Below are 18,035 nucleotides of genomic sequence, written 5' to 3' on the forward strand. Positions count from 1 at the left end.
TGTCAGAAGTCCCGACGTTTGGGTCAGAACTTCTGACGTGTCAGAAGTCCTGACAGTTTGGGTCAGAACTTCCAACGCAAACTGTCAGCACTTCCGACCCCTACGGGAAATGAACTACAAGTGCTAAAATGAACTTTGTGATGCCGATGACTTACAAACCCACTTCCTAGTGGTAAGGTAAGGTGTTGGGTCACTCTCTTGACGTTGATAAGCCACCACTCCGTAGATCGAGTCCCAAACCCTAAGAAATAGCTAGAGAGAGGGAGACAACCAAATACAAGTAATTTCGAGCAAATCACAACAACAACAAGCACGCGGGAGACAAGAATTTATCCCGAGGTTCGGCAGCCCCACAAAGGAGCTCCTACGTCCTCGTTGTTGAGGTGACCACTTTGGTCGGAGTCTCTTCCACCTCCTTACCTCACTCAAGGATACCACAAAGGTCACTTGAGTTTCTTCACTAGAAATCAAGGGTAATACAAACTTCCCAAGGCTCTTCCACAAGATGGAAGCTCTTGGGCGACGCCTCGCCGGCTAGGGGAAAATCCCCAAGAGTAACAAATGCAAATCAAACCGGCTTGACGAAGAAATCAAGTGCTCAAGCTTGCTCAAAGTGTTTTTCTCACTCAATCCACTCTCCAATCACTCAAACCCTTTAGGAATTGAAGTTGGAGGCAAAGGAGAGAAGAGTGGCGAGCCTAGAATGCTTGGGGGCTGTTTTGGCCGAGTGTTTGTTGCAATGAAATGAGTGGGCAACGGTTAGAATGGAGGAGACGGGTATATATACTCCAAGGCAAAATCTAACCGTTCAGATCTACGTCGGGAGTTCCGACGCAGATCTCGGGACTTCCGACGTATGAAGAAAACACTATTCATGCGAGGTCAAAGTCCACTCGAGACAGCCAACGTCAGAACTTCCGACGAACGTCGGGACTTCCGACGGTCGGAACTTCTGACGAACGTCGGGACTTCCGACGTGCACAGTCAGCAGGTCAGTAGAACCATCGATGCCGGAACTCCCGGCTTAGGTCAGGACTTCCGACTGTCGGGAGTTCCGACTCACGTCGGGACTTCCGATGTCCACAGTCATCGCACAAGCAGTGACTGGGAGTCAGCACTTCCGGCAAGAGTCATGACTTTTGACTGTCGGGAGTTCCGGCTTACGTCGGGACTTCCGACACCGACAGTCACAGAAAATTATTCTTTGTGCTTGTGAAGTGCTAGAGTGTCTCTCTTTTGATTTAATTATTATGCTTGAGCACTCTATCTTCCTCAGACCACCTAAACTTGCATCCCTCTTAATAGTACGGCATACCTATTAACTCAAGATCAAAAGAAAAACAAAATTAAACCTTTTGAGTTGATCTTCTTTAAATTGATGCCGTGTCTTTCAATCTTCATCAAGTGAGGGTGCCAACATGTCAATATTGATCTTTTCACTTGAGCATAGCCATCTTGAGCATGTGACTTGATTCCATTCATCAAATATGAATAACTCCAAATGCATCAAGTCACTTTAATCAACTTGTCCAATATAGATTTGATCCTTCACATCAATATGACCATCTTAGCTTGATTAGTACCTCAACTAAATGCAAGTACTTTCTTCTTCACCCTAGCTAGGTTCTTCGGCCGCCAAGCCGTCGCTTGCCCTTCACCCTTGCTTAGTACCTCGAAGCCTTTCCTTGCTATCTTCACCATCTCAAGCCATTAAGTCACATCTTGTGTTGAATCATTCATTCATATGTATTATTATCTTTTTCATTTCAATTTAGCAAGCTTCAAATATGAGACCAATCCATATGCAATCCCTTATGTCTCATTAATTACTTCTTACAAGCTTGCTTTCACATAGAACATGGAAATCCCACAATAAATAAGCCTTTGCATGAACTCTATTTGCATTGTTGTCTTGTGCTTGAACTAGATAGTTTACACAATAACACATCATTTTGGCTTTCATTAAGTACCTGTGAGATAACCTATTACCTGTCCACACTTAGCAAACGAGTTAGTTCTTTAATCACGTTGTCATTCAATCATCCAAAACCCACTAAAGGGCTAGATGCACTTTCAAGGTGCAAAGCGTGTCTCTTCTGCAATAGTGCGCATAGTGCCGCATAATAACTTGTTAGACTGAGGACTCTTTTGCAAATGCATCGGAGCGCTCGCGCAGCGGGCCCGTTGGGCCAGCCTGCTGGTGCGTGGCAACGCTCCACGTGGGTCGCAATGGGCTGCTAGGCCAAATGCTTACCGCCGGCCCTTTTTGTTTTCTAAAGCATTTTTTCTAATTTAGTTTCTAAACAAACTTGTAGTTTCAATATGAATTTATGTACCTGCCCAAAAATTATGAAACTAATTTGTTATGTTCCTAAAATCATGATCTTTCTACTGGTATGTCTTGTTCACATAGTTTCACAGTAGTTTCAGGGGCTATCTAATTAAATTGGGATGCTTAATATTATTAAGATATAAACTTGTAAGATTTTTCGTGATAAATTAGTAATAGTGTTGTCTCTGAAACTTTCACAGTGAATTCCTACCATTATTAGGTGCTCACTGTAGTTTTTGTATCTCCATAATAATTAGTTTGCTAAGGTAGATAAATGAGCCCTAGTTGAAATATATATATATATATATATATATATATATATATATATATATATTTAATCAATAAAATGCCAAAACACCTTGGGGTTGTAAAACTAAAATATTTTTTAGAAATGAAGCCTTATTTGACGACGCGGATACGTAGTTTTGTGCGTTAGTCATTAGAGCTAGCTCGTTAGCTTGCGAAGCGTAATAGTATTTTTAGAGTTATAGTTGTCGTTGGTTAATAATGTTTTCTGCGCTGCATCTGTGAATATCATAATAGAAAAATGATGGATCTGGAGTCGATCGGAGTAGCAGGAGGATGGTGCCTTGGTGATCGTGTCGCCATGGTGGAATGCAAATCCTTGGTTATATCTTGCCCAGGCAAGCTCCGGTGCATAACCTCTAATATTCTGCACTTCATGTTGTGCATTAAATTTTGAGGAGTTGAATGAAACCCACTTGCATATACATATATCCTCATCCCATGAGTCTTACTAGTATGATAGGATCATGTATATTGTTATGCTATAGGATCCGGTAGAAGTCGAGTGATTACCTGTCATTCCTGAGAGATGGGAAAGATATTATTGTTGTTATTATATTACTATCACATGAAATATATATGGATGCTAATTGGAGACCAGGCGGAATTATACTTTGGATCTGGATTCGGTTAGGCAATCGAGCGAGGCTTGGGTTGCACTTGTTCCGCCTATATCGATTGAGGACCGTCCGTTACTATGGATAGTAGTCAGGTCACAGACCTATTATTCTGAGCACATATTTACTTATGGGAGTGAAAAAAATTGTTACTCTCTTGTTATGGGTTCCAGCTCTTTCCAGACCGACTTTTAGAGGTGTGTATTAGGTGGTCTAAGCGCCATACTGAGACTATGTCTCAAGTGTGGGGGCTTGGAGTCCAAGTTTAGACGAAAACTGGACCCCGTGACAGGAGTGGAATGGGTTGATCTCGTTTGTGCCTATGGTACAAGCGAGACGTGTGTTTTGAGGTACCCAGCTAGGATATATTGATTCGTGAATCACCATTTCTGTGAGACAGTATGACTTGGCTATGGTCTAGCACTATAGTAAGAACTGAAATATGAAAGATGGTAAAATAGTTCTGATTGCTTATCACCTGCTTGAAAATAGCATAGGTGCTTACATAGAATGGTTAGTTAATGAACTAATGATGGCTGTTAATAAAATTGAATATAAGGATGTACGTTTAGTAATGCTTATTTTCTTCCTGTCGGGTAAGTCTTGCTGAGTACAATCGAAAATCCAGGGTTTTATTTCTCCTATTGCAGGTGATAGGTGGTTGCTAGAGCTAACTCTTGTGTGTGGAAATCTCCTGGTGGGCCTAAAGAGAATTTCTTTCACGCTACGATCGTAGTGTTTATTTATAGCCCTCACTAAAAGTTTTAAAAAAAAAAATTTTATGACCTGCCATCATAACTGGTTTATAAATGTTCCCTATGTTAAGGATTCACCATTAATCTTTATTTCTGCTGTAACTCTGATCATATGTTGTTCTCCATTGTAAGATAAAAATATGACCTAAAATGTATAAACTCTTTTACATTTAAAATTGTCTTAATTCCGCTATTGCATTCAACTTGTTTAAGTACTCTAGTATTGTAATAAAGTGATGTAAGAAATGGTTAAGAATATTGTAAGTTTTATTCTCTCATTTATGATTCTGATAGAAAAATATGAATTTTTGAGTTCTCCCTTAGGGTGTGCTCGACGGAACAACACGATTTAGTGCACTCTCTTGGGTACTTAGTGCATAATGAAAGACAAGTACTCTTAGGAGAGCATTAGATTAGACGGTTCTGTCACAACATGTGCTAATGGTGGATTAATTAGATTTAATAGATTTATCTCACGAATTAATCACGGCTTCTGTAATTAGTTTTATGATTAATATCTGAAAACCCGATATGATCCAGCGTGACACCTTCTGAACTTTACTGGTGATCAAACACCTCCCTAGATTAGATATTGCTGGAGTTGGAGATGCTTATATAACCGCTGCCCCGGTCCCGAGTTGTCAATCTGATCTTCCAAAACAAGTCGAAAGCTCCAAAACCCTCGACAACCGACGGATTGCTTGGTTGCCGATCGAAGGAGATGGCGACCAGGATCGCCCACACCTACGACGGCCGCTACATGGTGTTTTTCGACGATGATGCCATTCTCACGACGCTTACAGACTCCGGCGACGTGGTGGACTTCTGGTTGAATGAGATCTATCGCATCCACCGCCGCCGCCTCAGACGCCTCGTCGTTGGCCTGGACGTGGAGTGGCGCCCGTCCTACTACCGGTACGACGCACCACCCCTGTAGCCGTACTGCAGATCTGCGTCGGCCACCGCTGCCTCGTCTTTTAGATCCTCCACGCCGACTACCTTCCTGACGCGCTCTTCGACTTCCTCGCCGACGATCGCGTCACCTTCGTCGGCGTCGAGATCCACGGCGACGTGGCCAAGCTGCGGGCCGGGTACGGGCTGGAGGTGGTGAATGCGGTGGACCTTCGCCATCTCGCCGCGCGCGAGCTCGGGAACTTGGCTGCGCCGGGCCGGGCTGCCGGCGTTGGTGCGGGAGGTGATGGGTGTGCAGATGGAGAAGCCGTACCATGTCCGTAGGAGCCACTGGGACTCGCGCCAGCTGTCGTACGATCAGCTGAAGTACGCCTGCGTGGATGCGTTCGCGTCGTTCGAGGTAGGCCGGAGGCTCTACGATGGCGACTACTAACCTCATCCGCTTCGTGCGTGCGTCGTCTTCTGCATACGTATGTTGCTTGCAAATATTAAATATAATATTCAGTTTTAGTTCTCCAGATATATTGTTATAGCTTAAGGTTAAAGCGTACTACTAGTACTCATGTTTGCTGCGTGGATTGTAATGCTGATTTGCGTGGGAGTTATTTGATCCTTTCCTTTGAAGTTACTCCTATTTATATGGATTATTATGGTCGATACAGTTTAGAAATTATAACATTAATAAAAAAGATATGTGTATTTTTGAATTTCAGGATGATCAAACTATCTCAATTTACTAGAAAAATACGAGATTAATTAGAAAAAACATATACATTAGATTTTAAGATGATCTAAGAATCTAGAACAAAAGAAATGTTATGCCACATATAATCTATATTTAATTTTTTTTGTGCGTGTAACATTCTAAATTAACAATGTTTTTTTCCATATATATACAATAAAGATCAATACATATGTTCAACTAGTAAGTAATATTGCCATAGAGATTTTATATACTTGAAAAACTTCTCATATTGAACAAACCCGTCTTCAAGAAAGATACAAAAAGCATCAAGACCAACAAAATTCATCGAAAACTACAATAGAAAGCCATCAAACCACTGTTGAAACCGCATTTTTGTGATAATTATATCAATACATGTCATCCATATATAAAATCAATTGTTCTCTCAGAATTAAATTTTGAACTTAAAATAGAAGTTAAGAAAATGTTAATCTGATTTCCATATATAAATAAATTTAAAAAATATATATTTCCTTCTTAAGGGCTAAAAAACTACCACATTTATTCTAAAAATCAAGATGTAACAATCGCAATGAAAAGATATAGTAAAAAATAAATAGAAAAATCAAAGACAGGTAGAACTAGCATAGAAAAAATATATTGTAAAATTCAATTGCGTCACAACTATGGGAGGTATTACACATATCCACAAGATCTATCTAGCTAGACACCAGTACCTCTACAGCCCAGGAAAAATCATCAAACCACTTCCGATCCACACGCCACTCCTCTCAGCGTGTTATATGCATGGCCATCTCAACATGTCCTCTCACCATGCATAGACCTAAGCTTGATGACTTCCTCCTTTGATCCATGTGTTCTTAAACGGAGAGTCTTAGCATCACTATCTATGTTAATTAACGAAGGGGAAAAATAAACTTGAGTCAACTCGAAAGATCGTGGCTTACATTTGGTGGCTTTAATGGCGGTGACCTAGTGGAGAAACATGTCTCGACATCCAACATTACAAGAAACTCACCAAAAGCAAATCAACTTTTGAAGTGCAACTGGTCCATTGACTCCCCGATGCACATGTGTGAGATGCTAGTAAGAAGCACAGATCGTTTTTCTTTCTGAGAAACTGGTCACAAGCATAAGATGACAACATGATCAATATCAAGATAGAGTAGCACGGGTAGCGTTCTTGAGACCAACAACTCAATTTTTATCAGTGGTGGTTTCATAGTATGTTCGGAAAGGTTTGAGGTGCCAAGGATGTTGGTAGAATGAAGAAACCTTCGAACTAATTTTGATCCACATGCCGCTCCTTCTACTGGCATGCTCAATGCCTTATCATCTCAATATGTCCTCTCGTTGTAGCTCTAAACTTATCGACACACACCTTCAACCCATGTGTTCCTAGCCGATGAGTCCTTTTTTTTTTGAAGCACCTAGCCAAGGAGTCTTAACATCACTATCAACGTCGATGTAGGGGAAACAGACAAACATGTGTTGACTCTGACGATTGTGGCTTACATTTGAAGGATTTTATTGCGGTGAGCTGGTGACCTATCAGAGAGATGAGTTCTGACGACTGAAATTACAATAAAATATAAAATATATATCGACTTTTGGTATCTTATAAGCAATTGGTCTATTTTTTTTAGGGAACAGGAGGGGCTTGCCCCTACTGAATTTTATTATGAAATTTTAAAAGAAGCAGATAAAGAGAGAAAGGGAGAGTTCAAGAAAAAAAGAAGAAAAAAAGATCAACCAAGCTAGAGAAATTAGACTAGATTGTTTAACCATAATTCTATTGAGGGAAAGAATTTCTTTTTGGCGCGCAAAAGAAGCAGCGTGAACTCGTCTTTGAATCTCTCTTGGATGCTTGAATTGAAGGTTGGATTTGGTTGAAAATCAGTCCATTTCTTGCCTTCCAAATTGTCCAACACATGATTATTATGATCTCTGTGAAGAAAGGCACTTGGAGCTGCCTTCTGAACAACTCTATATTCCGAAGAAAATCCATCTGCTGACATGTTTGAACCTGCAACCAATTCCAGCAGGAAGTTGCAAAAGGACAGTGGATGAAAAGATGACACAGAGATTCCTCTATCAGCCCATTGCATAAGACGTAATTGTAGTCTTGAAGCTCCATATTTTTCCTTCTTAAAAGCTCCTTGGTGCTTAATCTGTCTTTTAGCATCAGCCAACTGAAGACCTTGTGTTTGCTCAGACAAGAGCTCTTCCAAATTCTCTTAAAAGCAGTATGACCACTGAGGTGCCTGTAAGCTTTAGAGACTGAGTAGCTACCTGATTGCCATATGCAGGTCCAAACGTCTGGTTCTTCTGTTAGGGTCAAAATTTGAATATCTGAGCTAAGTTGAGCTAGTTGTGCATAAGCTAGATTTGATAACGGAAGGTGAAAAAGGGATAGCAAATCTGGGCAATCCTATCAGCCGCTAGAGCGATTGTTTTAGATTTTGTAAAAGAGAACAACTCAGGGTAGTGATTCTCCCATGCTTATGTTGAGACATTGACAAGTGGTACAAATTTTTTTCTGAGAAGTTGGTCACAACTCACAAGTAGACCACAACATGGCAGGTACCACGGTAGAGTGGCATAAGTAGCATATTTGAGATCAGCAGCTCATTGGCATTATAGTGGTGGGTCCATAGTATGGCTAAAAAGGTTTAAGATGCACATCTGTTGCTCTGATGACACGGCTAGCTAGTGGCTACTTGAGGTAGAGGTGAATACAAGCGGGATTAGACAATTCGGTGATGGTTTATAAGGTAGAAAAAGACAACTATGAGTTTACAAGAGAAGATATAAGATGATCAGAAAATTTTGAATTTATAAGAGAGCCAAGAAACTTCACAATTTGTAAGAGACTTGATAGTAGTTTTATTGAGAAATGAAGTTCACCAAGAGAAAACTGAGCCACATTGATAAGGGTCAGTTTGGTTGGTGACCAAACCTGCCACACCAAAGGTTCGTCATGCCATGGTTTCTTCGGCGGCCGTTTGGTTCACTTCTACATATATGGCACACCACACTTTCTTAGCACTCTGTCCCACATGTTATAGATTCATTTTCGTGCCATGCCACAATTGTAGTTTCGATTTTGGTCGCCACACTTTCTTTGGCAGCCACAATTTATCGAAAATTAGGCATGATAAGTTTTAGTCACCAGCCAAACAGGCCAGTCTCGGTAGAAAATTGCACGACACAAGATAGAGGTGGAAAAAAAAGAGAAAGACGACAATAGTCGAGACATTGATTGATGATAGTTATTGACAAGTACAGAGTACTAGCTAATGGATGTACCAGAGGCAGATGGAGAGAGAAATTATAATTGAAAGGATCAAGATGCCTAAAAGGAGAGTGAATTGTGCTAATTCTAAATTTCTTTGCAATAATTAAGTCCTACGGTTAGCCCAATTAACCCCTTATGCCAAGAAAGTGTTTCTATTGATCTACCGCACAAAAGTTTAGCAACCTATGTTCTAATCCTACTCTAGCATGGCAATTCTATGAATATAAATGACAAGAATTGAATTACTCAAAGTAAATGCTCAAAGTAAAGAGAGAAGGAGAAACGCGGTGATATTTTGCCGAGGTATCGGAGAGTCGTCACTCCCCACTAGTCCTCGTTGGAGCACCCGCGCAAGGGTGTAGCCCCCCTTGATCCGCACAAGGATCAAGTGCTCTCTACGGGTTAATTCTTGGATACTCCATCGTGGTGAATCACCCACAACCGCTCGCAACTTAAGTTGGGTCATCCACAAGCTCCGCCGAATGATCACCAAGCTCCCAATCACCACCAAGCCGTCTAGGTGATGGCGATCACCAAGAGTAACAAGCACGAACTCTCACTTGACCACGACAAGCCTAATGAGAAGGGTGGATGCACACTTTGATACTCTTGCTTTCACTAATGAGGGCTCTCTTTGGGATTCTCAAATCTCAATCACCTCACTAGGACCTTGCTCTTCTTGGCACTCTCAAAGGTATTTCTCAGTTGTTGGAATGAGCAAAAGTACCCCCTCACATGAATGGAGGAAGTATTTATAACCTTGGTTGAAAACGAACCGTTATGTGCCTCTACGGGGTGACCGGACGCTCCGGTCATGTTGACCGGACGCTCCGGTCAGTTCTCCCCGAACTCCAGTGTTTAAGTTGTGACCAGACGCTGGACAGCGTCCGATCACGATTTTCCCTCTTTGGAACCTTACTGGAGTCGACCGGATGCTGGGACCCAGCGTCTGGTCACTTCGAAACCAGCGTCCGGTCAGCATTTGACCCTTCATTCACTTCCAACTCTCGATCATATGTGAATGAAGATTGCTCCAATAGATCTAAGGGCTTTTTAGGAGCTACCTAGTGCTAGATTTTGCAAGTGTGCACCACACCTAACTCACTAGACTCACCTAGGTCAAGCTACCCGCCCATACCCCCCTTAATAGTACGGCCAAAAGAAAAATAAAGTCCTAAACTACTCTAAGTGTCTTTTCAACACCAAATGACACTTAGAACTAGTCCATCCTTAACCTTGTCGTCCATCCTTTGAAAACCGAAATGATTTCCATCGTAGGGGCATGACCACCATGATAGCCCAATCAATCTCTATTACCATGACCTAACTTAATTGCCTCTACAAAACACACATTAGTCACAGTAATCACGTATTGCCTTTAATCATCGAAACCCATCTAGGGGGCTAGATGCTTTCAATCTCCCCCTTTTTGGTGATTGATGACAATACCACCTCGAGTATGTGAAAGAGATGAGGTTTTTGACATGCTTGATTCATAAAAGCTTTTGACAATAAGAACAAGAGTGTTAGGTAAACTTATATGACCCAAGCCAACATGTTGTACTCAAAATATATGAAATAAGCAAGAGCACAAGTAATAAAGCTCATTTGCATCGGAGTAAAACGCGAAAGCAAAGCAAATGAGCATAACACAAGTGATATGACATATAAAAGATTCAAAGTAGAGAGCACACATGTCAAATATCACGATCACGTAGATACCACTATCACATAAATATAGTTTAATGCATAAAAGTAAACACACGAATGCATAATAGTATATCACACATAAAAACTAAATATAATAGTGTCGGTGCTTTGGAACCAGGGGTCCCTCAACCAACGAGTGAATTTGTGCTGCGTGCCCCTAATCCCGGATGGTGATGCAAAGAGACACAAGGTTTATACTGGTTCAGGCAATCGAGGCCCTACGTCCAGTCCGAGAGATCGATCTTGTATTCCTCGCACCGGAGTGCTCGTAGTAGGGGGTTACAAGCTAGGTGAGAGAGGGAGCTAGCCCCAGGTCTCGGCGTGGGTGGTGCGGGCTGCTTGAGGCGTTGTTCCCAAGCAGCGTAGGAGTGCAAAGTTCTATCGGCGTGTTCGTTTCTCCTCCCCCTAGAAATGGCCCCGGTCCCTCCCTTTTATACTCTAAGGGAGGACCGGGAACGTACATAGGTTGCTACATAGCGCATCTGCAAATGGGGTGTCGTGTCCGAGCCCTGTAGCCGGCCACTGTTGTTGTGGTATGGTCGATGGAGGGGCTCCGTCCTTGTCGTGCAGAAGTGACACGCCGGTCATACTTGATCTTGTGCGTCGTGGGGCTCCAGTACAGCTTGATGCAGGACATGGCGGGCGACATGCTGGTCACCGTGTAATGACATCATAGGGAGCAGTGGCTCTGCAGATGCCGAGGTCGAGCCATCGTGGGGGGCTCGGCGGTCATGGACCCTCAGGCTGCCGAGCCCGTGAAGCAAACTGCCGAGGCCTTGGGGGAGTTATTGGCCCTGGGTACTGATTCCGAGGCCACAGTAGCCCAGGCGTGGCTCCCCACGCTGCGTTGTCCTCGGAGCAGGAGTTGGCAGCACAATGAGGTATGGGTGTCAACCATGTGCATGGTGGTTAGCACAGTGACGGGTAACCCCTGCCCAGTCCAAGGGACGTGCAGGTCATCGCGTGATGACGTCGTAGGGGGCCGTGGTTCTGTAGGTGCCGAGGCCAAGCCATCGCGGGGGGCTTTGGCGGACATGGGTCCCCAGGCTGTTGAGCCCCTGAAGCAAACTACCGAGGCCTTGGAGGGAATTATTGGTCCTGGGTACTGATTCCGAGGCCACAGTAGCCCAGACGTGGCTTCCCACGCTGCGTTGTCCTCGGAGCAGGAGTTGGCAGCACAGTGAGGCATGGGCGTCAACCCATGTGCACGGTGGATAGTACAGTGGTGGGTAACCCTGCCCAGTCCTGCCTCCTGTCCCATCGGCCATTCTGCTGTACTGCGCCGAGCATGCCGTTGTCGTCAGGGGCAGCAGTTGGCTGAGTTGATGCGACACGACGTTTTGTCAGAGGGACGGGAGAAGGAAGAGGCAGCGGAGTGCTGCCGAGCCTGCCTTGCGCGAGACGGAGGGTCGGTGGCCTGGCCGAGGCCTTTGGCGGGGAATCGCTCGGGGTCAGTAGTGAGGGGGCCTCGGGCGAATCGGAGAATCGGACGAGGCCCGCGGTGATGGGCCTCGGGCGAGTCGGAGAATCGGCCGAGGCCCTTGGAGCCTCGGGCGAGTCAGAGAATCGGCCGAGGCCGGCAGCGTTTAGCTGGTTTCGATCTTTACGAAGTCTAAGCAGTTGTTTTTTGGGTCTTGCTTAGGGTACCCCTTCTCGCGGTACCCGACAGTAGCCCCCGAGCCTTGGGGGGAGTGGAGGCACTCCCCCTGAGGTTCCGACGAGAATTGGCTCTTGATAGTTCTTGTCGGGATGGTGTTTTGTATTCGAGGTTTCGGTGGGTGCGCGCGAGCGCACCCGCCGGGTGTAGCCCCCGAGGCCCTGGAGGAGTGATTTCACTTCTTCAGGGGCTTTTTTCTCTTTCGAGTGAGGCGTTTTCGTCGTGTTTGCCGGGCCCGTGGGCGCGAGTTCGGATCGCGGGGCCTCGACGATGTCGCGGAAAGAGCCCCTTAGCCTCCGCCTGGAGCGAGAGGGCCGTCAGGGGTTCTCCCGGCTTTTTGTACGACCCTCGTGCTTCCTTTTCGCTCGAAAGGAGGGGTGGAAGATGCCATGCTACCCTCGGTGGGCGCGAGCGATGGCATTTCCGGTGAGCTGTTATCGGGTAAGTCCGAGTGGAGGCCCGTACCCTGTTCGCTGGGGGTCGGCTAGCGGTCCGGAGACGCACTCCAAGAATACCGGTGGGTTTCTCTAGTGGGTGCCGAGGCCGTTCGCTGGGCCTCGGTGGCTCAGTGCCTCCCTATGGTGGGATCCCATTCAGAGACCTCCCTGCCGGTCTCGGACACGACCCGGGGCGCGCCTGTACAGGCTCGCCCGTGGTCGTCCCTGACTCCTTTATCCTGGGGCGGCTGTCGAAACCCCTGGGGGCCCAGTCTTTGAACCCCTGGACCGTAACGGGCTTGGGTCGCTTTGTCTTTATCTTGGGTGCAGGAAGAGCCCCCGAGCCTCTGCACGGAGCGAGAGGGCAGTCAGGGGTCCCCCTGACTTTTTTTTTGTTCGTCCCCCGCACGTCCTTTTCGTTCGGACGGGGGGGGCTGTTTGCCGAGCCCACTCGTGTGCGAGCTTGAGCCGCTGGGTCTCGGCAAAGTTGCAGGAGGAACCCCCGAGTCTCTCGCACGGAGCGAGAGAGCGGTCAGAGGTCCCCCTGGCTTTTGGTTCGCCCCTCGCGCGTGAGGGTCTATCTGCCGAGCCCCCCTCGGGTGCGAGGCTAGGTCACGGGGTCTCGGCGTCTTTTGCAGAAGGAGCTCCCTAGCCTCTACACGGGGCGAGAGGACCGTCAGGAGTTCTTCTGGCTTTTTGAACGACCCTCGCGCTTCCTTTTCGCTCGGAAGGAGGGTTTGTTTTGCCGAGCCCCCTCGTGTGCGAGTCTAAGCCGCTGGGCCTCGGCAATGTTTTGCAGGAAGGGTCCCTTAGCCTCTGCGCGGGGCAAGAGGGCCGTCAGGGATTCTCCTGACTTTTCATTCGACCCTCGCGCTTCCTTTTCGCTCGGAAGGAGGGGTGGAAGATGCCGTGCTACCCTCGGTGGGCGCGAGCGATGACATTTCCAGTGAGCTGTTATCGGGTAAGTCCGAGTGGAGGCCCGTACCCCGTTCGCTGGGGGTCGGCTAGCGGTCCGGAGACGCGCTCCAAGAGTACCGGAGGGTTTCTCTAGTGGGTGCCGAGGCCGTTCGCTGGGCCTCGGTGGCTCGGTGCCTCCCTACGGTGGGATCCCATTCGGAGACCTCCCTACCGGTCTCGGACACGACACAGGGCGTCCCAAGCGTTTCGCTTGCTTGGGCCTCGGCCTCATATAGGCTCGCCCGTAGTCGCCCCTGACTCTATTGCCCTGGGGCGGCTGTCGAAACCCCTAAGGGCCCAGCCTTCGAACCCCTGGACCGTAGCGGGCTCGGTGCCCAGTTCCTTTGCCTGAAAGGAATCGGGGGGGGGGGGGTATTTCTCTCCCTACGGCTAACAACGGCAGGTGCGTCTTTTGAGGCGACTTTTTCGGGGAGGCGGAACGGCGCCTGCTGCTGCTGTGGTTGGACGCGACGTGGGGTCAGCCGATGGGACGTATCTGCACGCACGATTTAATGAGGAGGGAGTGGGCGCGTGGGCGGTAAAACCGGATCTGGATAACCGCGCCGGATCTTTTGGGGGAAACTTCCCCGATTTCGTCGCCTGGCGGTTTCGTCTTGTCCCTGCATAAATACGCAAAGAACCTCGCCCTTCCTCTTCTTACCTCTTCCGCATTCGCTTTTGCTGCCTCCGTGCTGTTGCTGAGAGCATAGAGCGCCGGGGAGGAGAAGGGCGAGGGCGAGAGACTAAAAGAGAGAGGGAGAGAGATTACCGCCGTAGCAGCGTCCTCCGCCGCGCAAATGGCTGGTGGTCCCATTATCCTTGCGGCGGATCCCTGGGAGCGGTCTGACGTCACCGAGGAGAAGCTGCAGTCGCTCGTGGAGGCCGGTCTTCTTCGCCCGATCACCGACCCCGATGAGCCGGAGTGGATTGCTCCGGGGAACGAGTCAGAGCCGAGGCCGCGCGACGGCTACGTGGTGAGCTTCGTCGTCTTCCACGAGCGAGGCTTTGGGTCGCCGGCGGATAACTTCATGCGGGCGCTCCCGCACTACTATGGCGTGGAGCTGCACAATTTCAGCCCCAACTCCATCGCGCAGGCGGCCATCTTCGTCGCCGTCTGTGAGGGGTACTTGGGGATCGCTCCCCACTGGGAGTTGTGGCTCCACTTGTTCCGAGCGACGTTCACCACCAAGCCGGGGGGAACGAGGGGGGCTCGGAAGGTGCAGAGGGCCGGCGGCTGCACCCTTCACGTGCGCCAGGACCGGCAGTCCCTCTACATCCCGGCCCAGCTGTCATCGTCCAACCGTCGTTGGTATGATGGCTGGTTCTACCTCCGCAACGACGGCGGAGGACTTCCCCCTTATACCGGGCGGGTTGTAGAGAGTCAACCAGAGAAATGGGGGTACGGCGTCGTCCCGGCCGACCAGCCTAGGCTGGAACCGCTTTTGAGGGCCTTGCGGAAGCTGCGTGACCATGGCCTTTCGGCGCCCGTGGTCGTGGCGGCTTTTCACCGCCGGAGGGTGTTGCCGCTGATGGCTCGGCGGCGGCGGCTGTTCGAGATGACGCCACACGATCCGATTGCCGGTACCAAGATGTCCGCCTTCGCCCTTACCGACGAAGAGACCCTGCGTCGAGTGAGGGAAACGGTAGACGTGAAGCCGAAGATTGAGGATTTGATGCCGTTCCCGATGCGCCCGTCGCGGGGGTATGTCTCGCTGGTAAGTTGGAAGTTGCCGAGGCTTTCGCGGCCTTCTTGCTTTTTGCCTTTTCGTCTGTTGTCTTACTTCGTCGTTCCCTCAGGGGATAAGAGATGTGCGAGGCTCTCCGCCGCCCATACCCGAGGACGCCCGGCGGCGATCCGTGAACAGGGCGCGTGCCGAGGAGGAGAAGAGGAAGAAAGATGCCAAGGAGGCAAAGCGCACGAAGAAGATCCTTGCGTGCGAAAAGCTGGACGCCCGTCGCCGGCGTCAGAAGCTCGATGGTCTCCCGTTGGAGCCGTCTCCTTCGTCGTCGGTGTCGGATTCTTCGAGCGACAGCGGCGGGCGCGAGGTGGGGACGGCCTGTTTGGAACACCTCCCCGACATCAGGGAGATGGTACCCGGGGCGCCGGCAAGGAGCCTGACGCCCCTAGGAGGAGGAGGAGGTGTCCCGGGGCCAGTGGCGGCCCGTCCCGGGGCCGAGGCCGACACACCCGAGGCGCGGGTGTCGGAGGAGCGTGCCGTCAGCCCGATGGGTTCGACGGTGGAGATGGAGCGGGTGACGGTGGGGGCGACCCCATTGTCTCCGCGAAGGGTCGAGGAGGTGCCGGGGTCCGACGGAGGCCAGCTGGCACTGGTGGACACCGAGGCTGCGCTGCTGCCATCACCGCCACCGTTGCAGAGGAGGCAGGCAGTGTCGAAGCGGCTGCATCCCCGTTCTCGGTAAGCATCTTCTCCGGTGGAGTCCGTAGTACTTCTTGTTTGCCCCTTGATCGCATGCTGACCTCGGGAGTGTCTTTGTTTCCAGCCAGACGCATCTGGTGGAAGATCCTCCCTTGGCGCCCCGTAAGGCGCTCAAGGTGAACGTTAGCTCCTCCGCCCATCAGGCAGCGGAGGCGCAGGCTGGCGTGCAGCGTGGCGCGGCGTCGGGCGAGGCCGTTTCGGAGGAGGTGGCTGCCCAGGGAAAGGGTGCCGAGGCGGCCGTGGAGCGAGTGGAGGAGGGGGAGCCCACGCCTCGCGATGTTGTGGGTCTTGGGGCGGTGGACGCCGGGGCCATCGAGGTAGAGATGGCGGAGTCCAGAGCCCCCGGGTCCGTCGAGACCGAGGCGATGGAGGTGGAGGCGGAGCAAATTTTGGCGCCGCCCCTGGTTTAGACAATCTCGTCTGATGATTCTTCCTGAGGGAAGGAGGCGGCGGACGTCGAGGCGGCCAGTGCCGCGGAGCAGCCAGTCCCAGATCCTGTCGAGGGGAGTTCGGCCCTTGCCCCGCTACGGCCCGAGCCCCGTGGGTGGAACTTCCCGCGTGTTTTCTGGCAGGACCAGGCTGATCCCGAGGGGGAGCCTGTGTTCGCCCTTGAAGACATCGCAGAGGGGGGGCGTTGGGATACCCTCGAGGAGTACCGCCAACTGGCAGTGCGATCGTTGCAGACAGCGATGACTGTTATGGAAGGGGACTTGCCTAGTGTCACTCGGGTAAGTACTTTCGTGTCTCGTGCCGAGTTGTCCTCGCAGTGTTTGACGTGCGTTTTTTACCTCTTTAGGAGCTCGAGACCCGGTCCCTTAGGAAATCGGTGTTCCTACGAAGGGAGAGGGGTGTCTGGGACCAGCTCCGGCGGTAGAGGGGCCTGCTTGCCGATGCCCAAGGGCTTTTGTCGACGCGGAGTGCGGAAGTGGAGGACCTCCGCCTTTGTTGTGCTGACCTTCAGGCCGAGCTGGTCACGGCTAAGGGCCAGGCTGCCCCTCTGGTGGCGAAGATCAAGGAACTGGAGGAGGAGCGAGACTCCTTCAGGTCTCGGGCCCAAGAAGCAACGGCCTCTGTAAAGGCCACAGCCGGACAGTTGGGTGTGGAGCAGAGTGAGCATCAGGCGACAAAAGTCACCCTGGCAGAGGCTACCAAGGCGGCCGAGGCCTCTCGGGTCGAGGTCTTAGCCTGGAAGAACAAGGCCGAGGGTAAGTTCCGCTGGACCGTGTTCCTCGTTCATTTGTTCCGGTTCGCGTTTGACTCCTGCCCCTTCGTTGCGACGTAGATCTAGAGAAAGAGGCTTCCCAGGCGGCTGAGGCCTCCATCGCAGCGCAAGCGGCGCTGGATGTTGAGGTCCGGGAGCATGAGGCGCTGTGTAGCGCTGTTCGTATCGCCTGCGAGGCCCTGGACGTCGAGGAGGTCCAATCAGCCAGCTCCCTTGGGAGCCGCCTGATTGCATTGAGCGGCCGCGTCCACGAGAGGCTCCGGGGGGCGTTGCACACAGGTGTCAAGCGTGCCCTGGCCGTCGTCTCCTCGCACTACGCCATCAACCTCGAGGCTGTCAGTGACGGCTACGTGCTGCCAGAAGATGACGATGAGGCGGATGCGGAGGTCGTGAAGCTGTTGGAGGCGGCCGAGGCACCTGGCACAGCGCTGGCCCGTCTATTTGAAGAAGAGGTGGTCCCTCCCGCGCCGGCCGCCGGTCCTTGAGCTTTGATCTGGGCCAAAAGGGGTCGTGTAACCGGATTGGATTAGTTGTCATATCGTGACGTCTTTGTGGCCGTCGAGGCCTGTAAAGTATTTGCGTACGTGCGTCTTTTAATCGTTTTCTGTTCTACTTCCGAGCCTGTGCCCTCTGTCTCGATCTTGGGAACCCGCAAAGAAATCCCTCGGGACCTAAGCCGTCCTTCGGC

At 49.8% G+C, this 18,035-nt stretch overlaps 1 protein-coding gene and 1 pseudogene across 1 annotated transcript; both read left to right on the forward strand.

Moving 5' to 3' along the window:
* The first annotated feature begins 4,731 nt into the window (after positions 1 to 4,731).
* Positions 4,732 to 5,355, forward strand: LOC136452934 (3'-5' exonuclease-like; annotated as a pseudogene).
* Positions 5,356 to 15,276: 9,921 nt separating this feature from the next.
* Positions 15,277 to 17,832, forward strand: LOC136455090 (uncharacterized). Its single transcript, XM_066455253.1, has 4 exons — positions 15,277 to 15,389; positions 16,190 to 16,406; positions 17,087 to 17,330; positions 17,627 to 17,832. Exons 1-4 carry the CDS (start codon positions 15,277 to 15,279, stop codon positions 17,830 to 17,832), a joined length of 780 nt encoding a protein of 259 aa, XP_066311350.1.
* Positions 17,833 to 18,035: the final 203 nt, after the last annotated feature.

This window comes from Miscanthus floridulus, chromosome 5, assembly GCF_019320115.1.
Source record: "Miscanthus floridulus cultivar M001 chromosome 5, ASM1932011v1, whole genome shotgun sequence".
Lineage (NCBI taxonomy): Eukaryota > Viridiplantae > Streptophyta > Magnoliopsida > Poales > Poaceae > Miscanthus > Miscanthus floridulus.

What these genes read in the sequence shown, in the direction of transcription:
- LOC136455090 (XM_066455253.1), top strand. Translation starts at nt 15,277, where the DNA reads ATGTCCGCCTTCGCCCTTACCGACGAAGAGACCCTGCGTCGAGTGAGG. An exon ending in CCGATGCGCCCGTCGCGGGG is followed by an intron (nt 15,390 to 16,189) that starts GTATGTCTCGCT and finishes CTTTGTTTCCAG; the next exon opens with CCAGACGCATCTGGTGGAAG. An exon ending in AGCCCACGCCTCGCGATGTT is followed by an intron (nt 16,407 to 17,086) that starts GTGGGTCTTGGG and finishes GCTGACCTTCAG; the next exon opens with GCCGAGCTGGTCACGGCTAA.